The following is a 27,317-nucleotide window of genomic DNA, read 5'->3' as shown; positions in this document are numbered from 1 at the left end:
AATAAACATTTAAAAATAAATAAAGATATAGATGCCTTCAGAGTAGACTCATGATTTTTTAAAAATTTGTTCTGTTTTGGTTTATTACCTCCTGTTATTTCTTATTGTGTATATTCGTTCTTTCTCCCTTTTTCTTGAATATGCTAGTTATAGGTTTATTTAATTTTTTTTCAAGGAACTAGGATTTGGGTTTATTAATTAGATCTATTATTTCTGTATTCTCTATTAATTTCTGCTTCAATGATATTGTTTCTTGTGCTTTGTGTTGGTCTATTTTGTAGTTCTTTTTTAGATTACTGCATTTACTTATTATTTTTACTCTTTTATCTTTTCTTCTATATTGTTTTGATCCCTGGATTTTTCTTCTTTCAATTTCTATATGTCAGGGTGTCTCAACCATAGCACTGTGAACATTTTGGATAGATCATTCTTTCTTGTGGGGCTCCATCCTGGGATAAATATTTAGCAGCATCCCTGGCCTCTACAGACTATAACAATCAAAAATGTCCCCAGACATTGAAAAATTCCTTTGAGGGCCAAAATCACCCCCAGTCAAGAACCCCTGCTTTAAATGTATCCCATTGATTTTGATATGTAGTGTTTTCATTTTTTTTTTTTCAGTTCCATTATTTCAGTTTGTATTTCCCCCTTTACCCAATAGGCCTTTAATTGAAGGCTTTTAAAGTTTCTGGGTAGGTCTTTTTTTTATTATATATGTATCTTTTAAAAATTGTATTAATTTTTAGTTTGATAGTTTGTGCTCAGAATGTTTTTATAATACTTCTAGTCTTGGGAACTTTATGATATGTGCTTGAGAAGAAGATTTTAGATTATCAGAGTATAAAATTCAATATATCTCTCTCCTAAAGATCTACCTTATTGGTTATATTGTTTAGGTCTTCTGCATAGTTACGTTTTTTTTTTTGTTTGTTTGTGTTTTTTTTTTCCATTGGCCTTGCCTTTTCCTGAGAGTGGTGTGTTTCAGTGTCATGATTAATGCAAGTCTCCTTACATGTCCTAAATAAAGCTTCTGCTTTATAACAGTGATTGCTATGTTATTTGGGGGCTGTTGTATCTTTATTGTGAATCGTGGCTTTAAGCATTAAAAACTGCCCCTCTTCTGTTGTACTTAGTGCTTCATGTAGCTTTAATTCTATCTTGTCATAAATCTCCTTTTTTAATATTTCCATTTGTCCTGAATATCTTTGTCTTCTTATTTTTAACCCTTCTGAATCACTTTGTCTTAGATGTATCTCTTGCATATAGCTTATAGTTGAATCTAGCTTTGTGAGCCAAATTGAAATCTTTTTCATTTAATGAATGAGTTAGGCCCACACATATTTATTGATATAACTTATATCAGTCTCTACCCTATCATATTGTTTTATATTATAATTTTTACATGTATAATGTTAACCCTGTGTTCTTTCTCTATGTATTGTGTTTGATTTTCTTAGACTTCTTTGGGTATTTTTTTTTTTAATGCTTTCAGTCCGTTTTCTTATTTAACCTTTTATTCTCTGGTTTATCTGGGGTTTTTTTCAAGTTTATTTATTTATTTTGAGAGAGAGAGAATGCTTATGTGTCAGAGGGGCAGAGAGAGAGACTTCCAAAAAAGTCTGACACCTGACATGCTGACAGCGTGGAGCCCGATGCAGGGCTCGAACTCACAAACCGTGAGATCATGAGCTGAGCCAAAATCAAGAGTCAGATGCTTAATTGACTGAGTCACCCAGGTGCCCCTGGTTTGTCTGTTTTTAATGGTGTATTTTACTCCGATCTATTCAGTTATCAATTTATTCTGCTTTCTTCTTTCCCTTCCCATTTTTTAGACATATCTTTAATTGCATTACCTCTACATTGTCAGCACTTCTAACTTTTGTATATTTTTCTCCCACCCTTGTCCCCACCTTTACTTTAGTTGTCAGTTAAATATATTAAATGCTCACCACAAATCTCTTCCTGAAGTTTTCCCAATCAGCTCTTGGCTGGGTGAAAGTTATCTTCTTGTAGATCCTTTGAGAGGGCTCGTGAATATAATGTTCCTGGAGGGCTTGTGTATTTTAAACTGTTTATCTATGAATTTGCCACTTGAAGGACAGCTTGGTTGAGTGTAAAATCCTTGGCTTTCAATTTCTTCTCTTGAATCTCTTGCAAAGGCCGCTGTTGCCCTGTGTTCTCTAGACAAGGCTGATGTCACTCTCATTCTCTTATCCCTACAGGCTATGAGAGTACTTGCTTTGATAGTTTTCTTCAAATATGTCTGAGTCGATTGTTCAGATTCAGTTTTCCCAACTACTTGACGGGCCCTTTCGGTATGTATACTCTGATCTTATTTCGCTGCCAGAAAACTTTCATGGATTATACTTTCAACTATTGGTTCTGTTCCACCACTTTGTTTTCTTCTTCAGAGACTCTAATTACATGTGTTGGGTTGTCTTTTCCCGTCTTCCATTTCAAACACTTTCTCTCTAAACTCTTTTACTTTTTCTTGATTGTTGTTCTTTTTTAAATGTTCTTTATTAAGTTTTCGTTGGGATCTATTCTCTGATTGCCGTCTTGTTCTTTAGCCTTTATTTCTGAGATGATTTTCTTTTTCTTGTCTTTCTTTCCTGAGTTCAGTCAACTGTCTTTTTGTTGTTGTTGTTGTTGTTCACTTCTGGTCTTATTTGAATTTCTGATTCAAAGTGGCTCTTCATAGCTCCAGATGAATGTTTGGAGATATTTAAATTAGTTTGGAGTGTTGTGTTAGTTTTCTTCATTAGTGAGGTATTTAGTTAGTTAACTTCATTGTTAGGTATTTTGGACATGATTTTCATCAGCTGAAATGTTCCATTCTCATTTCTGTTTTCTTCCCAGAGTACGTTTGTATGGAGACCACTTTCCTCTATTTGATTTCCTGGGCAAGTTTTGGCTTGTAATAGTTGACAGCAATCGTAGGTCAAGAGAGTCCTCTCTGTCACTGTACCAAAGTGCACTTCTTTACTGAGTAGCACTTTCTTTAATGAGTAGCAGTTTTTTTTTTTAATTAGTGGTGAAGAGAAGATTTGCACGCCCATCAGTTTTTGGGTTCTCTTTTGTCTTGCAGGGGCACAAATTTTCCCTCCTGCTTCTTTTACCCTTCACTCTTCAGTCTCTGACAAAGATTGGAGAAGCCTCTCCCTTCACTCTTGCCCTTCTCTTCCCCAGTAGTGTCACACTGACTAATGCCTTCTCAACATCCGTAACTTTTAAGTCCCTTTCCTCTGGTGACTGCTCTGATCCACCTAGACACTGTCAGTATTTTTGCACTTGTGATGTATTTTCTCTTTGTGGGGCAGGGAAGGGATGATTTTAAGTCTCTCCCAGGCCCTTCATTTCCTCTTCTCTTTCCTTTACAGTTTGTCCAAACCCCACCACATTCCCGCATTCATTCTCTGCAAAGGCTTCTAGTGGGACCCTGAGAACTATCTCTTCCAGAATTTGGAGTTTACTTTTCTACTTCAGTTTTTAAATTCCTCTTGTCTTTCCTGTTATGTTGGAAGCATCTTATTTATGTGTGGGTTTTTTTTTTTTTTTTAAGTTTTAAAGTTTATTTTGAGAGAGAGAGAGAGCAGGTGGAGTAGGGGCAGAGAGAGAGAAAGACAGAATTCCAGGCAGGCTCTTCACTGTCAGCACAGAGCCAGATGCAGGGCTTGAACTCACAAACTGCGAGATCATGACCTGAGCCAAAATCAAGAGTCAGATACTTAACCGACGGAGCCACTCAGGCGCCCCAACAGTTATGTGGTTTTATTGTTCTGGTTGCTTTCTACAGCTTTGTGAAAGACATGTGACGAGATTAGAGTTAGGCAGCCATCCCCACCCTTGGCTACCTCAAAGTTCCCCACCAAATACATCTTTACAAACCATTTAGGTATAATGTGGAGCAGGTGTGTGAACTTTGGGTAAGGGTAGAGGATAAGGAAGGAGGCGTTTGGTTTAGAACACACCGATTTTGAAACGATTCTATTTGTGTAGAGATAGTCATCAAACAGATAGTTGGGCTGTACCTCAGATAAGAGATTAGAACTTACTGCTTTTTAAAACTTTGGTAGAGTCCTAGTAAGCTGGAATTAAAACCATAAATCCCTTGAGGAATTTCCTGTTGTGGTCTAACTCCTGTCCGCATGCTCAGACCTATCCTCCAGGAACACAAAAGCACTTTAGAAAGCACATACCATTGGGGCACCTGGGTGGCTTAGTCGGTTAAGCATCCGACTTTTGCTTAGGTCATGATCTCGCGGTTCGTGGGTTCGAGCCCCGCGTCAGGCTCTGTGCTGACTGCCAGCTCAGAGCCTGGAGCCTGTTTCAGTCTGTGACTCCCTCTCTCTCTGACCCTCCCCTGCTCACGCTGTCTCTCTCTCTCTCTCTCCTAGAAATAAATAAAACATTAAAAAAAAAAAAAGCACATACCATTGAGAGGTCACCAGGTAAAGTACTGGGGTTTTTTGTGGGTTTTTTTTGGTATTTTATTTTATCATATTCAGAAGTTTGGTTGATGTGACTGAGAAATTTAAATATTAGTCTGAGAGCTCAAACATTATCGAACCAGTTAGAAAAATAAATCATAGATCAATAGATCAAAATATCTGACTAGTGGGAAATAACATAATACATAGACTTAAACCATCATATGTAAGCTTTTTGGCGTATTCGTATTTTCTTCTAGTAACCATAGGGCTTATCAAGTAGGTTAAGTTCACAAATCCACAAAGATCTATACTAATAACTTTCCAAAGCAAATTCCTAGTTTCTACTGTTTTCTTTTCTGTCACCTATAACTAGGCTAAAGAACAAATCTATGCATGCTATATCTGAACATATTTTAGATAATATCTATATTAAAATACAGTATAACTGATAGAGTTTTCAGAACGTAATCGGTGATGAATTTTCCATGTGTTATTTAAGTGTGTATGCTTCAGTTTTCTCCCTTTAAGAAGAAAGAGAATAGAATCTACCAAAAAAGTTAAAGCATTGTAAAATAGTTCAGTAATAGTCATTTCCCCAGGTAAACATTTCCCCAGGTGTGTATTTCTATGGGGATGAGTGAGAGGAGATGATTTCTTTCTCCACTGAGACAACTGTGGGTGGAAAAGATGTTAGTGAAGTGAAAGAAAGAAAGAGAGAGAGAGAGAGAGAGAGAGAGAGAGAGAGAAGGAAAGAAAGAAAGAAAGAAAGAAAGAAAGAAAGAAAGAAAGAAAGAAAGAAAGAAAGAAAGAAAAGAAAGAAAGAAGGAAGGAAGGAAGGAAGGAAGGAAGGAAGGAAGGAAGGAAGGAAGGAAACTTATTTGACATGAGAAATCGAAAAAGTGGTCACCTCTTTTACTTGACAGTGTATTAATACTAAGACCTGGATAAGATGGTTCTCCAAACTGTGCATGCTTTTGAATTAACCGAGAGGTGGCATAGCCTCGTCATTGAACTTGATCTCTAGAGTGTGACCCCCTGGGTTCTATCTAATTCAGCGTTCTAGCTTCACGTTGCCTCAGTTTTCTCATCCATATAATCGGGTAAAAATAGCACTTACTTCATAGAATGGCTGTGCAAAGTATATGTAATTTTCTTAGGACACTGTTATTTAAGTGCTAGCTCTTATCACTATTAGATTATATTAAGATTCTGCTGGATAAAGTGGGGTGGGATTTTTGAGACTTAGGTGAATTTTTACACTTTTAATTCCTACACTAAGTTACTTAATTATGGTGGCCTTATTTTTACTTAACACATAATCCAGTCACCACAAAATTCACAAATGGGTGCTGCAGGGCCAACAAATTAAATATTTCCATGGAAATCATTATGGAAATGAAAGCATTCATGAAAAATCAGAGAAATCTGTCTTCTTTTTCCTGCTTCTTATTTTCTTTGGGAGCTAAGAATTTAAGGATCTCTTCCTTCATACATATAAAAGCTAAGAGCTGGAAAGATTTTGTCACTGTTTTTAATGGCTGCTTTATTTAACAGTCCACCTCTGCTCTTTCCTCTGTCCACCAGGTGGAAGTCTAGCACTTTGTACCATGTCTCTTCTCAGTTCTTCCTAGCCCTCTAGTCAAATGGGTGAGCAGAGAAAAGAGAAACAATGTATTCAAGAGTATAAAATGTTCCTTCAGCTGGATTTTACAGCATCATATTTTAATCATTTACTTGAGGATCATGAAAATAGACTTAATAAGATTCCTTTCCACAAATTCCTTAATTCAACTGAAGTAAATGCAGACCCATTATAAGAAACATATGAAGTTTTGGGGCGCCTGGGTGGCTCAGTCAGTTAATGTCCGACTTCCGCTCAGATCATGATCTCACAGTTCATGAGTTCTAGTCCTGCATTGGGCTGTCTGCTGTCTGCCTGTGCAGAGCCCACTTCAGTTCCTCTGTCTCCATCTCTCTTTGGCCCCACCCCACATCTCTCTCTCTCTCTCTCTCTCTCTCTCTCTCTCAAAAATAACATTTTAAAAAACTTTAAAAAATCAGAGCACCTGGGTGGCTCAGTGGATTGAGCTTCTAACTTCAGTACAGGTCGCGATCTCATGGTTTTTGAGTTCGAGCCCCACGCCCAGCTGTGTGCTGACAGCTTGGAGCCTGGAGCCTGCTTCAAATTTTTCTGTGTCTCCCTCTCTCTCTGCCCTTCCCCACTCAAGCTCTCTCTCTCTCTCTCTCTCTCTCTCTCTCTCTCTCAAAAATAAATAAACGTTAGAAACTTTTTAATAAAAAATTTAAAATAAAGACATATATGAAATCTTTCCAGTAGCTCAAAGAGCCACATTAAGACTGAACTAAACTACCAAAAGAATGGTCAACTCTTCCTAGGTGTATTTAAAATTAATTGATGGAAACAAATCTCTGGCATCCTGAGTAAATTGGTTTTATGTCAAAGACTGAGAACATTGTCCTTGATAACTTGATGAAGCTGACTCATCTGATTTTCCAGGTGCACCATTGTGCTGCAAGGCGGTCAACACAGTAACTTAAGTCACCTCAGCCATAATGGAAAAGTATGAGAAACTAGCCAAGATTGGAGAGGGGTCCTACGGGGTTGTATTCAAATGCAGAAACAAAACCTCCGGACAAGTGGTAGCTATTAAAAAATTTGTGGAATCCGAAGATGATCCTGTCATTAAGAAAATAGCACTAAGAGAAATACGGATGTTGAAGGTAGGTTAACTCTCTCTGTTTATCTCTAACCTCCTGGTATCGGATGAAATATGTATGCCCAAATTACCATTCGAATGAATTTTAGAGTAATAACTGTTTCTCTCGTTGGACTGAAATTTCTTGGTATCAGCAACTATGGAAAATAAGTCGATTAGCACGTATGGACTTTGGCGGCTCTGCTACTGAATTAACTTCCATTCTGTTTGGTTAATATCTACTGTCCTGAGTCCCGTCATCCCAGTGTTTACCCTCCCCCGCCCCCGCATTTCTCTGCTCACCCCCCACCCAATCCTTCTCCCCACGAGCCAGCAACTAAGAGAGCATCCCCGGCACGGGAGCCCGTAGGACTGTCATGCGGCATCACTAGGGCGCGGTCCTTCGTGCGCTCCACTGGTTCTTAGACCTATTGAGCATCTCCCCCAGCTATGAATACACATATTCCCCAAAGATTTTGTTAGTTGTGTTTTGTTTTGTTTGTTTGTTTTTAAAGCAAGCTCTATCCCCAACATGTGGCTTAAACTAGTATCTGGAGGTAAAGTCACGTGCTTTACCAACTTCCCCTCAAGTTGTTTTCACTCTGATAGGACTTGACATGTAAGATTCATAAGTCTTCAGTGGAAATGTTTTCCTGTCCTAGGAATGTGACAGTTTTCAACCCATAAAAGAACTTAGGGATACTTCCCGTCCAGCATCTCATCTCATCAGGGAGGAAACTGAGGCACAGGGCAGCACCTCTTAAATGTTAATGCGCATTGGAATCCCTGGCAGACTTGGTTAAAATGCAGACGCTGAGTTGAAGGTCTGTGGTCAGCCTGAGATACGCCATTTCCAGCAAACTCCTTGATGGCACAGAGAGAGAGCACACTTGGAACAACAGAAGTGTGATTTATTTCTTCAAGGATACACCCCCGATCTTCGCTTTTGACAGGTGTCCTCTTTTTTTAGGAAAACCCCAGAAACCAGCTTTTTAAAGGGAGATGATGATTATCATAGTATCTGCCCTTTCCAAGTATTATTTGAAGCAGGCTTCCTCAAACTAATAATAGTTTAAAGTATAATTTCATATACACTGAGTTTTCAAGTACATCATAAAGACCGGTTCACTGTAGCCTCGCAGCCAGCAGAGGGCGCTGGTCAGCCAGCCAGCTGCGTCACAGAGATAAGCTACAGGGTGTGTCTGCCCCTCGGCAGTGGGTTGTTTTCTAATAAAAGTAATGCATTTTGATCCACTGCCTCACGCCTCCCCATGTCTGCAAGTAAGGTTAATGTTCGTAGGACCTCCTGGGTCACAGTCCCCCAATTTGAGAATGGACTTGAAGGTAAAACGTAGCCAGATTCCACCTCAGCTTGGTCTCTGATGGTGGTTCTCGCCATGTACCTCTTTCCTGCTTTTGGAAAAGGTACGTGACGCCCACGCACGCCGGGAACAATTCCCTTCCATTATGAACTTACCTTACCTTCCTTCTGTCCTCCTGTTATTTAAATGCGATCTGATTTTTGTCCCCCTTATTAACTGTGTTACTTATACATGTCACTGTTTTTCTGGGCAAGTTAATTTCATTTGCAAAGGGGACATAAATTGCTTATCTGCCCCAAACCGGGACTAACCAGGTTGGCATCTGTGAGTCCCTTACTCTCCCGGTAGAGACACTGCTTCATTTCCCTCCTGTGGTTTTCAGTGTAGCGCAAAGCAGCTGGCTTACCTGTGTGACCTGTTTCCTCCTCTGTTTGCCTTTCTGCTCTTTTAGGCAAAGGCAAATGGATTTTGTGCTCTGGACATATTTTTAATAGGTGATGGAGTCCTTTTTCCCAAACTGTTGAGCAGCAGATACATAGTTGCAGGGCAATTTTTTTTTCCCCTCAAGCCATGCTTACAGATACTGAAGTAGAGGATGCTATCACTATTGGGCCTGCAAAGTATTTATGCAGCTCCTACTGTGTACACAGTACTGCATTCCCTCTATATATCTTCCTGAGTAAGTGGTAGAGGGTTTGGAAAGTGATGTATCTATATACTGGAAAACCATAGGGAAGATGAGTTATATGTAAGTAGGAGTGGTCAGATGTCCTGATTCATAGCTTGTGTCCCAGAGTCTGATCTGGTTAGCACCCTCTTTCAAAAGCATCCTAGGGTGTGAGGGTGATCTGGCTGTAACATCTGTCATTCCCTTGATTGCCAAAGGTGATTCGGCTCCTCTGGCTGGCTAGGCGGTTTTTCCCTTCCTCCCTCATTGCTCCATGTGTGTCCAAAGCTGCACACTTGGCCAAAGAGGACGACCTTCCCCGATAGAGGAGGGCAGCTCTTTGGTCAAGGTTGTACGAGTAGCTCCATTCCCCTGCTACAACCTCCAAACAAGCTCTCAAAAGCCTCCTGGTTTGTGTGCTAAGGTATACGGTGGCCCTAGCTGTACGCAGGGTGACCGTATCTGCCTGTGTGCCTGGGACAGTCTTGGCTTAGGCTTGTTGGACAGTAAGTTATATAGTTACTCTATGATGAATTATCTCAAGTAGAGTTTTCCCTCTGGTTCACAGCATTTAACAGGCTGTCTTGTGAAATCCTTCAGCTTGAGGTGGAACTCAGCACATAAGACATCTAAGCGTAAGAGAGAACAATAGAATCAGAGAACAGAGCTGAAAACATGATAAATAAATTAAAAACACACCGTGGGGACTCTTAGAATAGGCAGCTTAATCAGAGGTGAATGTTGGAATCTAGTGTTTTTGAGAGCCAACACGAAAATCCAGAGTGGATTTAAACCCAGCAGCCTTTGCATTAAATCCATGACAATAGGCACACTTAATGGGGGTTAATAATTTTTAGAGCCTTTTACTCCATAATTCCATTTCTTCCACTTTTTATTCGGGTTATTTTATGGCCTAGATATTTAGAATTTTCTAAAGTATCACAAACTACATCAAGTATTTGTGGTATCAGTGCCTATATTTTAAGCTGGGTACTTTATTTGTCATCTCCAGAGAGATTCAAGCAGTTTAATTACCATCTCTACAGGTACATTAAATAAACTCTTAAATAATTTATTTTAAAGAAGAAGGAAAATGTCTTCTTATCTTTTTCAACCTCAAGTTTCTATGACTCTTACCAAGAGTAGTTTCTCTTGTGAGTAACCATAATAAAGCAATCCACAAGAGACACACTGGGAATGGAAAGCAAGGCCTGGTGTTGTTCAGATTGTAAGAGATCTGGAGAAAACTACTATAAGAAACAAATCATCAAACTTTGTATCTCACTTCCTTTGCAGCAATTAAAACACCCAAACCTTGTGAACCTCATTGAGGTGTTCAGGAGAAAAAGGAAAATGCATTTAGTTTTTGAATACTGTGATCACACACTTTTAAACGAGCTGGAAAGAAACCCCAAAGGGTAAGTGACACAGAAATGGAGGCTCTTGCGGCCATTCAGTTTCATTGTACGTGGGATTAACGGTGGCAGATTTCAAATCTGAAACACACTCGTCTTGCTACCAAATGTGTCTGCTGGCTACCCCTTGCCCCATCTGAGTTAGGATGTGCTCAGAAGAACACGAATATTAACATAGAGTGAAAATATTTAGGAAGACAAGTCTACTGCAGATGTACATCACAATGCATTTTGAGGCTAACTTCTATGCAGGCATACCTCAGAGATATTGCAGGTTTGGTTCTAACTCACTGCAGTAAAGCCGACATGGCAATAAAGTAAGTCAGACGAATTTTTTGGTTTCCCAGTGCATACAGAAGTTATGTGTACACTATATTGTGGACTATTAAGTGTGCAACAGCATTATGTATAAAAAAGCAATGTACATACCTTCGTTTAAAAATATTTTATTGCTGAAAAAATGCTAGCCACCGTCTGAACTTTTAGCGAGTCATAACCACTGATCACAGATCACCATAAAATATAATAATGATGAAAAAGTTTGACATATTAGGAGAATTACCAAACACAGAGACACAAAGTGAGGAAATGCTATTGGAAAAATGGTGCCAGTAGACTTGCTCCGCACGGGGTTTCCACAAATCTTCAATTTGTTAAAAAAAAAAGTCTGTGAAGTGCAATAAAGCAAAGCATAATCAAGCAGAAGGCCATAAAATGAGGTGTGCCTGTATTGGATTGTCTGAATTCAAGGACTGAACCATGGTTTAATATTAGGATTCCCTTTTAGAATTCATATAATTCACTAAATGGCTAAAGGAGAAAAAATAGATGTGGTTGATAAAATTTGAAAAGGCAGTTGATAAATTCAATATATACACACTCACCCCTCTTCAAAATCAACAGTTGGTTTTATGCTCAGCACTAAAGGAGCCACCATTGAAATGAGAAACAAGGAAGTCGGTTGTCACTACTATAACGTAACATTTTTCTGAGAGCTCTAGCCAATGTAATGTAATAAGAAAAACAAATAGAATATATAACTTTGGAAACAAGACAAAACTGTCTTTACTTGGATGATCGTATAATTGCCTAAAGGGTTATTATAACCAGTGGAATTCAGTATAATGACTACTACTCCAGACTCCACACATAAAAATTAACCGCTTTTGTATCAATCGGCACTTTAGAAAATCTAGTGGAGAAGGATCTCCTTCAAATAACAACAAAAAAGTTTAGAAATAAAGATAAAAAGAAGTGTTCAGACTCTACATAGTAAAGACAACTACAAAATTTAAGTGAGGTACATAAACTTTATTTCAATGAACACGTGTTTCTGGATAGAAATATTTCTTATTATAAAGATATTTCCCTAATTTATTTATTTATTGCACAAAACCTAATGAGAATGCCAATAGGATTTTTTTTAACTTGAAAATCAAGTTATCTAAATGAAGACTTTTTTAAAAAGAGAAAAGGGGACTTTATCTGCCAAATATTAAATCATATTGGTTTTAGAGATTCCTTTTGACAAAACGTACCATAAACAAAACTAAAAAAGAAGTGGCAAATTAGGTGATTATTTGCCGGATGAAGAATTAATATCATTTCAATTGCAGATTGTGCAAATCACATGTTTTATAAGATTAGCGCCCCATTAGAAAGTATATTCATTCAAAGAAACTTGAGTAAAATCCTGTTGTTCCAGCTAAGTGCTGAGGATATAGCAGCAAACAGAACACATTAAAAAAAAAAAGTTGCCTAACTTTAGGGAACTTAACATCCATTCTTACATGGAAAAGCAAATCATTGAAAAAGGGGGGAAGTGACAAATACACCTCCAAGAACGTGTTTATCCTCCCTATTCATCAGCACAATTCAAAAGTTTAAAATAAGGTACAATTTCCCACGTATCAAACTGGTAAAGAATTTTGAAAACCCACTCTACCTAGTTGTTAAAGTCAGGGGGGCAGGTATTGTCATTCACAGCTGGAGAGAGTCTATAATTAGAAGGGAAATTTGGAAGTGTACATGAAAATTCTTTAAATGGTTTTCATCCTTTTTTAAAATTTTTTAAAACTGCATTTTTTTGAGAGAGAGACAGAGTGTGAGTAGGGGAAGAGCAGAGAGATTGGGACTCAGAATTCCAAGCAGGCTCCAGACTCTGCGCTGTCAGCACAGAGCCTGAGGCGGGGCTCGAACTCATAAACTCTGAGAAAATGACCTGAGCCCAAGTCAGACGCTTAACCGACTGAGCCATTCAGGCAGCCCTAAGTGGTTTTCATCCTTTGACCAAGAAATTCCATTTAGAGAAATTTATAGTGAGGCAATAATCCGATAGGTGCAGAAAGGTTACACATAAGAATGTTCAACACATCATTACTTACTACAGCAACAACAAGCTGGGACTGACCTAAGTTTCCAATAGTAACGCTTTGGTTAAATGCGCTTATATCCATACAATGGAACACTACGCATCCAGCCCATTAACCGGGAAGCTGCAGGATTGTTCACATCCTGTTGAAATGCTCATGAAATGGTATGTGAAAAAAATGAGATTAGAAAGTATAATTTTCAGCATAATTGAACATTTATTTTGAATTGTCCCAATATCCCAGTAATTGCACATATTTTCCTTTGAAAATAAAATTTATTTTTAAAAAACAGTTTAAGTGAGGAATTAATTCATAGTGTGACTTTATTATGAGCTAAATAGGGTTTTGTATTGGCCTAGGGAACAGATTGTTCAGTCATCCTATAAGTTAAATTATAAATTACGTTTTCATAAAACTTAGAAATATAAGCTTCACATATTGTTCAAGGCCCTGAAAATAACACATACAATACATACAGTATGTGTACCTGTTTCATTGAACTAAACATCTTTCTCTTCCCTCTATGCTCCAGAAGCTTTCCTGTTGGGAGGGCTTAGCTGATGCTTTTCCTTTAACCTAGAATATTCTAGCCTTTTCCACTTTCCCTATCTGTATTATAATCTTTACAATGGGAAATCCTACCCCACCCCCTTCCTAAAACCTACTTAAATAACAGCCAAGAGAGTGTAAAACCAGTGACTAGCAAACAGAGGTAAACACCCAGGCCACGTACATACCAACCCTCTTTGAGCTGTTCGTTGTTTGTTAGGGTAAATCCACAGTTTGGAGAAGTAACGGGTGTGCAGCCATGAAAGAGTCCACGTAGTGGATGTGTGGGATGGGCTGTGGGAGGGCGAGATGATCACCCAGAGACCCGAGGACTAAATTACATCATTACGAAGAGCTGATTTAACACTAGCATGGTGAAAGTGTACTGCTTCCTCCGCCACATGGAGCCTCTGGTGTCCTCTACTTTGTGGGTAGTGAAAAAAGCATTTGTTAGATCAATACCTGCGTACAGAGTACTGTGACAGTGTTGGATTTGCCGAAGTAAAGAAACCACATGTAAAAAAAGAGAAGGGAAGGGAAGGGAAGAAGGAAGGGAGAGAGAGAGAGAAAAAGAGAGAGAGAGAAACCACACGTATATACAGCAACTGAAATTGGCATCATCTGATTAAACTTAAAACAATCTAGTCCCATTCCGTGTTCTACAGTATGTACAATGGGTAAGTTCATTGGTGATGTGATAGACATTGCCTTCCTGCCAGAGGAAGGATTTTCTTTCCCATTGTGTTATGTATAATGGAGTAACCCTGCCTTCAAGAAGCTTGAAATCTAATGAGGAATCAGAAATACAAACGAAAAATTATAAATGATTATATGTTATTAAACTACTAATGGGTTTATAAAACTATGGCTGTCCACCCCACTTCTGGCTGACAGTAGCATATTATGTACATCCGTAAATCTGGCCTCAATTTCTTTTTTTTTTTTTTTTCAATTTTAGCTTTATTGAGATATAAGTGACATATAAAAGTTTGAATTTCTTTCTCTTTCTCAGTTAACTGTCCATAGAAAAATTCGCACGAGACTGGGTGTGGTCTGGTGGGAAGATAGCAGTGAATCATGAGTACTGAGAAATACATTAGTGAGGGTTACACCAGTGTCATGTCCCAGATTGTGAAGTGGGGAGATCCTTTCTTTGAAATGGCTTCCTGATTTTAGTGGGGATGATGGGATCCCTGGATGACAGAAACCAAGCAGTCAAGCTTCATTTCCGGAATTGCTGAAATAGGCAACAGAGCCATAGTGATGATCAAAATTCTTTAATTGATCATAGGTTCTCCCAAACAAAAATAGATGGGCAGATCACTAAAGTTCTGTTTGTTCTATAAAAACGGGGGACTAGAGGCTTGACTTGAGTCACCACAATAGCCAGTTCACAGACCCAGGGCCTGTGAGTAAAGGGAAGACGGCCATTCTTTAGGCATAGCCCTACAATGACATCACACATATGTACTTAACTCTTCCTCTTAGCCTGCCCCAACGTAGTCTGCAGCCATTTACAGGACAGCGGTGCACTGGGAAAAGAGAAATACCCTATCTTTCAGGAATTACTGAAAACACTCTGAGGTAAAACCAGTCCCCAGTAGCCGTGAAAGCCACTGTGGGTCATCAGTTGTGGGGGAATGGGGAGCATGAAGCATTAGGTCTGGTAGTAAATGAAATCTTGACTCAAATCCATCCCACAATCATCCTAGTAGGTCCACAGATCCATCCTTGGGATTATTTCCCCATTTCCTAACTGGATGGTTGAAATAGATGTAGTAACGAATGGAAAAAGAGCCAGTTGGCTCTGATCCAAGGAATGAAAACTCTTGTGGGAGGAAGAGCCTAGTAGAAGGAACTGGTAGTCCTCTTCTTTACCAAAATAAAAAACTGAAAGCTGTACTGCGTGTTTGGGGAAGAGCATAGATTGGTGCTACCATTATATACTTTGAGGAGACACGTTGGGAGGTAGATGAGCATGTTGCATATGCAGAATCCTCTCCAACCCTCCTGTCTCCTCAGATCTTTAGATCGCCTCCTCCTCATTTTACTAATGAATTTCTGGCAGTCAACTTCAATTGCCGTAGGCATCCATTTAGTCCAGGTTTCCATCAACCAATTTAGTAATCAACTAGACTCACTCCTTGCTGCTCTGGGTAGTCTGTTGAAACTAGAATCTCTAGTAAGTTTGCCCATAGTGTTATAATCAACCCAGTCTAAAATTACGATTCTTCCTCTCTGGCCCTACGTCAATGAAATCCATTTTCACATACATTCCCCACTGTAAATTAGCAACATCTTATAGTTCTTTTTTGCTGTGCAGACATTTTCCTCTGTTGGACTTTGTAATAGGCCCCCTGGGACATGCTGAAATCTGACTTTAGTTGAGGTTTGGAGACCCTGAGAGGTGGTGATGGGGAGAGGAGCCTTGAGAAGAACTGCCATCCCCAAGCCATGCACCTGCCTCAAGTGAGAGCACGAGAGCGTTCCTGGCAAGGCAAAACCAGCCTCCTCCTACAGTCTGGGGGCTACTCTGCATGACACGGGGTGTTTGGTGGGAATTGGGGTGCTTTTAGTTATAGGAATACTTCCGAGAGTCACCTTTCAATTCTTGAGGCATAGATAACTCTTTCTCCGTTAATTAACTGAGAAACTAGTTAGCCCTACACTTCTTCCTTAGAGAAGGTAGCTTGGAAGTGTGTAACTGAAAGCATCTTCATGGGGACAGTGATGTGAGCAATGGCAAAATGTCAGCAGAAAGTTAAGGGGAATGTAATTGCTATCATTCATAGAGATGGTTACACGAGTAGACTTGTCCCAGATTGAGTGTGAGTTGCCCAGATCCCCAATTCCGCGATGGAAAAATACCTTCCAGTGTTTCCAGGCTTCTGCAGGGACAAGAAGCATCCAGCCTTCCATCCTCATGGGAACTGTGTCCTCCCTGGCTTCCCCTGGCTGGGGACCTGCCTGCTGATCAGGTGCACGAAACTTACAAAACAACTGTAGCACGTGTTTGAGTGTGTGTACCAGCAAACCTGCGGAAGCCAGTCCTCCAGTATGCCCTTCCTCCTGCAGTTTATACCTGCAGGATCAGAATGTAGCTTGTGCCCACCATTAGTCCTAGAAATCCCACTTCTAGAACTTCCCTTAAAAAGATGATTACAGATGTTCATTGAAATGTTTCTAGGAATAAAATTGGGTCAACCTAATTGCTCACCAGTGGAAACTAAATAACTAAACTATGATGCCTCTGTATAATGAGACCATGAATAGGAGTAAACATATTAGTATTTGTACCACTGTGGATAAAATGTTTCTGAAAGAGGTGGGGGGAATTGCAGAAGATGAAAGGTACGACTAGCCAGGTATGAGAGAGATTTTGTCATGGTACTTTTATACTCTTCAAATTTTGAGCCATATGAACACATATATTTAAAATTAAAATTAAAAAGTAAATGCAGGGGCACCTGGGTGGCTCAGTTGTTTAAGCGTCCGACTTCAGCTCAGGTCATGATCTCATGGTTCGTGGGTTCAAGCCCCACATTGGGCTCTCTGCTGTTAGCACAGAGCCTGCTTCGGATCCTCTGTCTCCCTCTCTCTCTGCCCCTCCCCTGCTCTCTCTGTCTCAAAAATAAAAATAAAAAATGAAAAATAAAAATAAAAAAATATAAAGTAAATGCAAAGAGAGACAGAGAGAGAAACAGAGATGCCTGAAGAAATACAGATGCCTGTGCACTCCAGCAATTAGTTTGGGGTAGCAAGTTTTGGGTCAACACTTTCTATTCCTTTGCTTGTCTGTAGTGTTTGGATTTTTGTGATAAGCATGTATCATTTTTGCAGATCTAAAGCTTTTAAATTACAAAAGAGAATTATATATCTATAATGAAGATACAGTAAAGGGGTTTTCATTAATGCATTAAGGAAATATATTTCCAACACTCTTTGCACCCTGTTTGTTGGCCATGACAAACTGCACGCTTCCATTTCTGTTCCCAGCTCTTGGCCCTGACACTTCATCTTTGAAATTTTCAACTCCTTTTTAATTTTCTTTCCCCTCTTCCAGAGTTGCTGATGGAATGATCAAAAGTATATTATGGCAAACACTTCAAGCTCTTAATTTCTGTCACAAACATAACGTAAGTAACATTTTCTCCTATATTTGTTAATTTCTTCTTTTTTTAAAAAAAATTTTTAATGATTTATTTATTTCTGAGAGAGAGAGACAGCAGGAGCAGGGGAGGGTCAGAGAGAGAGGGAGATACAGAATCTGAAGCAGGCTCCAGGCTCTGAGCTAGCTGTCAGCACAGAGGTCGACGCAGGGCTTGAACCCACGAACCATGAGCTCATGACCTGAGCCGAAGTCAGACGCTTAACCAACTGAGCCACCCAGGTGCCCCTGTTAATTTATTCTTAACACTTCAAGGATCTATTTAAAGAGTTAAAGATGGAGGGAAAGGAAGAAAGCTAAAGAATATGTGAGAATCAAGTCATGGCTTTTTTTCTCAATTTCTGTAAGAACCAAAATATTAATTCTTTATGAAGTAAAAGTTTGTATAATCTTGATGTTCCTTTTGCTATCCTATGGATGATTCCTGTGATCATCTTTAAATTGGGTGAAAAACGTTTGCGGGATATGTAACACACACACCTCCATGGCACTTGGTTTGATTTTGCCTTTATGTTTCTTGAGTCTTTTTTTCTCTATCAGTCCCCTTTCCTCTATCATTTTCCTAACATGTTTTCATCATTAGTTTTTTACACCCACAGTTTTCAAACTTGAGCATGTACCAACCCCCCTGGAGGTCTGAAGACCGTTTTCTGGACTCACCCCAAGTTTCTGATTCCATAGGTCCAGGGTAGGACCCTGAGAATTTGCCTTCCTAACACTTGCCCAGTTAGAACTGAAGCTGCTGGTCCAAGAAACACTCTCTGAACACTCCTGTTCTAGAAACCATTTCAGCTGATTGCTTTCTGTGTGTCATTTAACATGTTCGCTCTCACTTGTATTTGCGGTTAATTGGGATTTGTGTCCGGAGGTTTGATCATTCTGGTTTAGGGTTTTAGACAAGAATATTTCACATGTAGTGCTGTACATATCTTCTTGCCTCAACGTCACGAGGCATATGTCAGCTTGCCCCACTTTTGATCTTCTTAAATGAGATTAGTGTGTTCAGGATCCCCTCCATCATTAATTTCCTGGTCAAACTTTACTTGATGGTCTTAGCATCCATTGATGATTATTGCCTATATCCAGTATTTCATTAGAGTTAAAAGATGGTGATTTTTGGATTCTATTATTTCTTCTGCATTTGTTCATTCAAATTCCATGGAGACAACCTACCCTCATAGACTCTGGCTACTGTAAAATACAGTCAGATAAAGATGTTATTATTTCCTTTACTTGTCAATAAGTTAGTCTGTTAACAACCTCCTAGAGTGAACAATGAAGGGTTTGAGGGGAATGTAGGCATCATTACAAATTTATGGATTTTATATATTTGATGTGTTTCAATCCTTTGCTATCATCATTCTCTCTGATGTTCAAATTGTCCCATCTTGGGCCAATTTAATTGAAGCTTCTTTAAGTTGGCTTCTGGGGGCTTTTGCTATAATGATCATTTTTAAAAAATAACTCTAGACCTTTTGAGTTGGTGCCTAGACAGAGGCAGTGCCTGCGCGAAGATATAGACTGCCATCTGGTCAATTTAATGGCAGCAGAATGTCTATCATTGTCTAGGATTGCTGGAAAACAATGCAAAATCATGGAAATAAATTTCACTACTTAGGGAAAGCTTCCTTTAGTTGTAAGAAAGTCAATGAAGAGTTCATTAGGAAGCTTATATTTTCTATTAAGAAATTATAGAGAGAGAGTATTCACAAGATACATACGCCTGTTCTTCATGATGCAAATTGTGCTTTCAAATACTTACTAAAGGTGATGCTGAATCAAAACCACATCTCTATTGCTTTCCATCATGCTATCAGAGGTATTACAGTTTACCTAAGGTTCCTGTAGGAGGCTTATGGGTAGTTAAAATGATTTTTTAAAAATTCTATTTACCATAAGTGTTTGTCCTTCACCATTATATTATCAGGCACTTTCCTGTGTACTAGGTTATAGGCCTAGTACTGCAGAATGCAGTATCTGGGCTGATTTTATCTTTGTAGCTCTTTAATACCTAGCCTGGGTCTTTTTATATAAAAGGTTCTCACTCAATAAATATTTATTGAATAACTGGATGAATGAATGAATGAATGAATCAGGTAGTCAGTCAGTCAGTCAGTCAACTTACCGACATGATTGTGGACTTACTATTTCACAGACCTAAACTTATTATAACTCAATTCAACCGCCGTCATTTGGAACAACATGTTCTGTATTTTAAGCTTTAAAACCTCCAACTGATAATCTATGACCTTTATTTTTTAATGTTTATTTATTTATCTTGAGAGAGAGAGAGAAAAAAAGAGAATGCGCAAATGGGGAGGGACAGAGAGAGGGAGAGAGAGAATCCCAAACAGGCTCCACACTGTCAGCCCAGAGCCTGACGCACAGCTTGAACCCACGAACTGTGAGATTATAACCTGAGCTGAAATCAAGAGTCAGATGCTTAACTGACTGAGCTACCCAGGCGCCCAAATCTATGACCTGTATTAAAATTGGATAACTTTTCAGACAAACTTCCCTCCTCCAACACAGGAATTACTTCTGAACTCCGTTTATCTCATTTTCTTATGCACTGGTAAGCCTTTGTGTATCTTTTTATTTTATCTCTTGCTGAAATGCATGCAAAGGAAAAAGTTAGGTCATATAGAGGCTGTTACAATGCTCCATATGAAACCTTTATCCTCTCCTTATTTTTAAAGGAACCCTCATGCTATTCTCAAAGAATAAAAAAGACAATCTGACCCAGTGGTGTTGCTGAAAATTCACAGCTTTCAACCTGTGGAGACCATGACCACCTTATTATCTCCAGAGTGGTGATCCTAACCAAGAAAAGGAAGGTTAAAGTAGTAAGGGATTAAGGCTTTGTTACTCAAAGTGTGGTTCAGAGAGATCATCTTAGGAGCGCATTAGCAATACAGAATCGCAGGCCCACCCTAGATCTACTGACTCAGAATCTGCATTTTAACAAGGTCTCCAGGAGATTCGTGTACACATTAAATTTTGAGAAGCACTGGACTTAAGAAAATACCTACTCATTTTCTTCTTTCTTAGCCTTTAATATTGCTAGAATAAGTTATCTAAGTGACCCATTTTAGCATCATTATGAATGCATGGATTTTTATACACTTGATATAACGGACAAAAAGAACTGCATCTCAGAATGAGAAAACTATAGTGACTTCCAAAGATACGGGTGTTTCAGGCTGCTGCCACCATCATCATTTTGTTAATATTAACGTTCTCGTTGTCAAGAAGGAGGTCCTTTCCTCACTGTTGTATCAGTATCCGTCTCTAAAGCTCAAAGAGAACACCCTTCTCAGATAATAGTAAACTCTTTTTGAGAGAGAGAGAGAGAGAGAGAGAGAATCCTAAGCAGGCTTCACACTCATCACAGAGCCCGAAGTGGGGGCTCAACCCTGAGATCGGGACCTGAGCCCAAGTCAAGAGTTGGACGCTCCACAGACTGAGCCACGCCAGTGCCCCAAAAAGTACTATTTAGGGGCATCTGGCTGGCTCAGTCAGTGGAGCATGTGACTCTTGATCTCATGAGGGTCAGGAGTCCGAGTCCCACATTGGGTGTAGTGATTACTTAAAAAACAAAATCTTTCAACAACAACCAAAAAAGAAAACCATTGTTCAATCAGGTTATATAAGAAGTAATTTGTGGAAGTTTCTGGAGATGATTCTTAACATCGAGGGTGATGGATACCTCTTCTTGTTGGCTTGTGAGCCAGGAAAAAGGAGATGATACATTAGCCACAGTGACCCAACTTGAGCAACATTTTCTAAAAGCCATGCATGCAACCCAAGTTACTAAAAGGGACTGCTTCTGTCACACTGATGGGCAGGTTTCTTGCTCTTTGGTGGAAAGTAAAGTGCTAGCAAGAGGCCTGCAGAGTCTGTGCTGAGTGTGACTTTGCAGCAAGGAAGGTGTCTGCCTAAGCGTCTCCCATTCTCTGTGCTGGACTCTTTACTGTTCCACGGACGTTCACTCTTTTTCATTCTTCGGCATCCTATTCCTCTCTATTGGTGGTCTCTCTTGCCTGCACCTACGCCAATAATTTTTCTTCTTTGGGACACATCGGTACTTTGTTTTTGCCTTTGTATTTTTTGTTTGGAAAATAAATGGCTAAACATTTCACATGGATTTGCATTAGATCCAAAAATCATATTTAGATAGGCCAAAAGTCAAGTGTCAGTGTGAGCCCATTTGCTCGGTAATGCCACACAGAGTCCAGAAATTTTAGAATTTGATACAAAGTCTTTTGAGGGACATAACCTATTCCTAATAACTCACCAACTAGTGTGAGCGTGACTCAGGGTTAATTCGAGTTTCATAAATGGGTTGCTTAAGAGGTCAGACGTCAAAACTATATTGATTTATATTATAGCAATATATTTCTTTAAATTAATATCTAAGGCCTTAGGACTTTAAAGAGACCTAGAAATTCCTTCTGTTAGTCATACAAATGATGAGACAATTGATAATAATTGAGACTAGATAGGAACCAGCTTCTACTACCACTGCCATTTTTGTGGCCTAAAATGAATTTAGGACTCAGCTTTTTCTCTTCCCAGATAGCTACCATCGAAGCAAAGAAAAATTATTGCAGAATCGTCATTTTGGCAGGACTGTATAAAGGGAGTGACAGCCCAGCAGAGAAGTGAGGCAGAAGGACAGGATGATTGTGACACTTAATCCAGAGACCCTGTCGGTGGCCACCTGCAGTCACAAGATTGTTGCAGGAATGAAATCGTGCATTCAAGTGCAAGGGCTCTGTAAAGGACAGAGCTCTGTATGTGGGCAGAGCTGTAGAAGAAGACGAACATCATTTCCATCTGGTTGCTTGTTTGGGAGGGAGGCACGGAAAGATAAAGCTCTGAAGAATAGAGCCCAGGTTGTGTTGGGGGTGGGGTGGGGGCGCTCCATAACATGAACAGCCAGTTCTGGAATAGCGATGAGTGAGGCTCACTCAGCCCGCCTTCACCCTTACCCAGCTTAGCCCTCATACGTCCAGCCAGGAGCACCTGCCCCACTGAGGGCCATCACAGAGAGACAGCCAACTGTAAGGTGTCTGCCCCTAGAGAAAGAGTGGGAGCCTCTCGGAGGTGAGAATGCCTCACGGTGGTGTCCTGCTCTCCCGGCGGGGGCCCGGACTGCGCTGTGTGGGCATCTCTCAGGAGAGCTGCTGATCCTTCCAGCTTAGCTCACCGCCCAGGATGAGTAAGTGGCCCTCGGGCCCTGATGCCGAAGGCTTCCGTGCCCCTCCAGAAGTAGGTGACCGCACAGCTCAGCTTTCCCAGGATAGTTGTGGCTTGTTCCTGCTGTCCTGGCATAACTACTAACAGGGCCCCTTTCACACATCCTGATTCGGGCAATCAATAACATGGTCACTCTAATTACAAGCCAATTTTTAAGCGATTTTTTTTGGTTATCATTCAAATCTTTTCGCAGTGCCTCAAATCTGCAATACTTATTCAGCCTAGATTGTGATTCTTGGATCGCAGCAGTTATCAGAGCTACTTTGAGTCTATCTCATCTAGGACTTTAGCTCTTATAGTTTAAGTAGAGCACAGTGAAAAGTAGAAGAAATACTTGTGTGACATCACCTTCTTAAAAAAATACACCAGTTTTCATATCTAACAAATATAATTTCAACTTCTTCACTTATATAGCAGCACTTTGACTTCTTTCTTTTGGTGTGATAGGATTTTCAAGTGAAAATTAACCAATTAAAGTTTTTTTAGAAAAATAAAGGAAAAGCATATTTGTTTTAATTGCATAGGCTGTGTTTATCATTTAAACTAATAGTTCATGTTTATTATGCTTTGTCATTTTGATGGCTCAGAGAAATGATCCAGTGTTATCTTACAGTGTATTCACAGAGATGTAAAACCTGAAAATATTCTAATAACTAAGCAAGGAATAATCAAGATCTGTGACTTTGGGTTTGCACGAATTCTCAGTAAGTAGCAATTTTTTTTAAAGTTTATTTATTTTGAGAGACAGGGGAGGGAAAGAGAAGAAGGTGAGGGGGGGGAGGGAGAGAGAGAGGATCCCAAGTAGGATCTTTACTGTCAGCACAGAGCCCTAGGTGGGGCTCAAACTCACAAACCGTGAGATGATGACCTGAGCCCACATCAAGAGTCAGAAGCTTAAACAACTGAGCCACCCAGGTGCCCCGTAAGTAGCAATTTTTTATGGACTCGTCTAATTCAGACGATTATGAAACGATATTAAGGTCTTACTTTAGATACTGAATGTATGCTAAATGTGATGTTATTATTATGCAAAGAGGAAGAGTTCACTTTTATCTTCTAACCAAGACATGGGTTTGCACTTCACCTGTGCTCCACTCCTCTAGAATTTGCTGGATGTCACATGTATGTGCTTTGCCTTGTAGAGGAGAGGAAAAGAATTATAAGATGCATTTCTGTTCTTCAGGCACTTATAATCTGAAGTAAAAGGAACAAAAGAATAATACCAAATGATTCACCAAGAAATACCAAACTGAGGGTCCAGATGGTTCCCTGAGGGAGATTCCCCGTGTGCTAGAGGGGTCAGGAATGACCTGTGTAGTTGGTAAGACTAGAAGAGTAAATGGAAAATTAAGGAGAGGATTCAGAGACAGTGCTAAGAAAAAGGAAGTCATCCCACTCATGGGGGTGGAGGTAACCAAAGGGAAGGGGGGACAGATCATTATTTCTCCCTGAATCTAGAACCGTACGGCAGGCAAGACCTGTGTTTGCAACGACTCACTGCAAGGCAGGTGTGTTCATAGTCAGTATCCTGATAGGACCAGACACAGGTGGCTTCACAATGCACTTGGAAGTTAGTTTCAACCTGAAGTTGCACTACAGAAATCCTCATTCCCACCTGCCTTTCTGGGTGGGATTATGTAGATGCTAACCAGCTGATGGACCCCCTGGGAGTTGAATTTACTGTCTGTGTACACAGTGCACAGTGGAACTGTTTAGTGCCTCACGCATCAACAGTTAGGAGTACTGTGGCCTCCGAGTTACTGAAGCTTGCCTGACCATCTGATCTACTCTTGGGAGTAGTTCATGTGTTACAAGAACGTGACCCACCGGATCTGACTGACGTGTTTGCAGTTCCAGGAGATGCCTACACTGATTACGTCGCTACAAGATGGTACCGAGCTCCTGAACTTCTGGTGGGAGACACGCAGTATGGTTCCTCAGTAGACATATGGGCTACTGGTTGCGTTTTTGCAGAGCTTCTGACCGGCCAGCCACTGTGGCCTGGAAAATCCGATGTGGACCAGCTGTATCTGATCATCAGAACACTGGGTATGAGTGACATTTTATGGCTTACGGAGTTGCTAAGTTGTTATAGCAATAGTCCATTACTGTAAGGAACAAGAGCTTTCTTGCTTCTCCAGAGTGCTGCTCAGGATGCTTGTTCTGGATCGTAGCCAAAGCCCAACCGTTTTCTCAATGTGGAGCCATAACTCCTCACACCGAGGAGTGTTCAGATTCCTTTCCAAGTCAAGTCAATTAGCTGTGGAATAAACCACACGCTTACTTTCCACATCAGGCTAAGATAGGGACAAGGATATGAGTCATCTGCATAGAGCTTACTCTAAGACAGATTTGATCAAATGTAATGTCTGCCTGCTGTACGAGAGGAGTCTTCGCCCTTCACTGCAGAGCAGGGGTCAGCAGACTTTTCTGTAAAGGGCCCAGTGGTAACTATTTTAGGTTTTATAGACTCTACCATCTCCATTGCAACTCCTTAACTCTGCTCCTTTGTATAGCACTGAAGAATTTACGGATTGCGCCTGGGTGGCTCAGTCAGGTAAGCATCTAACTCTTGGTTTCAACCCAGGTCACAATCTCACTGTTCACGAGATCGAGACCCCTCATTGCGCTCTCATCGGTCTCTGCGCTGACAGCACAGAGCCTGCTTGGGAATCCCTCTCTCCTTTTCTCTCTCTCTGCCCCTCCCCAGCTCTTTCCCTCTCAAAATAAATAAATAAACATTAAAAAAAAGAATTTACGAATTACTTTCAAACACGTCATCTTTACCAGTCTTAAGAAAAACCCGTTTAGGACATTATACATTTTTAATTGTGCCTGTGTTACAAATGCGGAAACTGAGGCCCCGGGAGCTTCCACTTAACAACAGTTAAGTGCAGAATAAGAATGCGACTCAAGGGGCCTCATTCACAGGCTTCCACCACGTGTCAGCATCCGTGGCAGTCGGAAGAGGACATAACCCAGAAGGTTAGCTGCAGCTTTTCACACCAGCCGTGTGGACGCAAGGCAAGCACTACATCTACACACAGGATGGGTGTTTCTGTGTTCCTTTCCATAGGCTCTGAGCGATGGAACCGCTGCTGTGTGGTCTGATGCAGGTCCCTGTTTGGTTCCAACATGATCTGCTGGAGAATTCTACAGCATGAACAATGTGGGGTAGAGTGTCACCAGAGGCCACACCTTAGGGATATATTGTCTGACCGATTTCCTGAAAGGACTGTAGAAATTTACATTAAGCAGTCATTGGACAGACCTGGGTTTGACTCAGGGGTCTGTCTTTTACTGACCATGTCACTTTAGACAGGTTATTAAACTTCTTATTCTTTGTAAGTTTATTTATTTTGAGAGAGAGTGCATGCGCGCAAGCAGGAGAGTGGCAGAGAGAGAGGGTGAGAGGGAATCCCAAGCAGGCTCCGCGCTGTCAGCAAAGAGCCCCATGTGAAGCTCGATCCCACAAACTGAGAGATCTTGACCTGAGCCAAAACCAAGAGTCAGACTCTCAACCAACAGCCACCTAGGCACCCCAGGTTATTAAACTTCTGAGCCTTGTTTTCCTCACTGGTGCAGTGGAGATGAAAAATAGCAACTGCTGTGAGATGGTTATGAGATCGTGTGTGGAAAGCCCTCAGCCCGGGTTTCTTACTTCCTCTCTTGGTGGGAGATGAAGGGCACAGAGAGGTGCTCAGAACTGACCTCCCCTGAGAAGGCGTGATTTTGCAGCGGTTCATGTCTCCCAAATCTGAAAGGAGCCATCAGGCTCAGTAGTAACCATTTGATCTGGACCTCAGAACTTAACCATTTAGACAATTTTACCTTAATAAAATTTATCATGCGTTTGTTTCATGGTTTGTATTTTACAGGAAAACTAATCCCAAGACACCAATCTATCTTCAAAAGTAACCAGTTTTTCCATGGCATCAGTATTCCTGAACCAGAAGACATGGTAAACTTGCTCAGTTTTGGATGCCTTGTAATTTGTGTTGCAACTTTCTTTAAAGGGATATATATATTTTTTTAATATCTATACTTTTGGCTCCTGTTTTCTTTCTCAAACACACACATATCAAAGAAGTTCTATAAACCTACGTAAATTAACCAAGAGAATGCTTTAAAAACCTACTGGCCCTAAGCTAAACTTACAGTTAAATTTGAAATGAAAGTATATTTAATTCCTTACGTAAATACCTTGACCCTTTTAGTCAAAACACTCGGTACCTTTCCCTGAAATAATTACCTACCATTAAACAGTATTTACTGTCATCTCCTTTATTTTGAAAACATTCAGGGGCGCCTGGGTGGCTTAGTCGGTTAAGCGTCCGACTTTCGCTTAGGTCATGATCTCGCGGTTCGTGGGTTCGAGCCCCGCGTCAGGCTCTGTGCTGACTGCCGGCTCA

At 40.2% G+C, this 27,317-nt stretch overlaps 1 protein-coding gene across 3 annotated transcripts in view; it reads left to right on the top strand.

Moving 5' to 3' along the window:
- Positions 1-27,317, top strand: part of CDKL4 (cyclin dependent kinase like 4) — a 47,470-nt gene that overhangs the window by 4,165 nt on the left and 15,988 nt on the right. For 2 of the 3 annotated variants that reach the window (XM_039251270.1, XM_039251269.1), the window contains exons 2-7: positions 6,952-7,175; positions 10,436-10,557; positions 17,539-17,611; positions 23,519-23,609; positions 24,757-24,954; positions 26,784-26,866. In XM_039251270.1, the coding sequence (XP_039107201.1) occupies positions 7,008-7,175; positions 10,436-10,557; positions 17,539-17,611; positions 23,519-23,609; positions 24,757-24,954; positions 26,784-26,866 (735 nt within the window). In that variant the 5' untranslated portion in view covers positions 6,952-7,007. Of the gene's footprint in view, positions 1-6,951; positions 7,176-8,455; positions 8,495-10,435; positions 10,558-17,538; positions 17,612-23,518; positions 23,610-24,756; positions 24,955-26,783; positions 26,867-27,317 lie in introns of those variants that run through there. The other variant, XM_039251271.1, reaches the window with a different exon arrangement.

The sequence above is a fragment of the Hyaena hyaena genome, unplaced genomic scaffold, assembly GCF_003009895.1.
Source record: "Hyaena hyaena isolate Hyena2069 unplaced genomic scaffold, ASM300989v1 scaffold_388, whole genome shotgun sequence".
NCBI lineage: Eukaryota > Metazoa > Chordata > Mammalia > Carnivora > Hyaenidae > Hyaena > Hyaena hyaena.
Note: the sequence above shows the minus strand (reverse complement) of the source record. Positions and strands in the feature narration are given on the sequence as shown.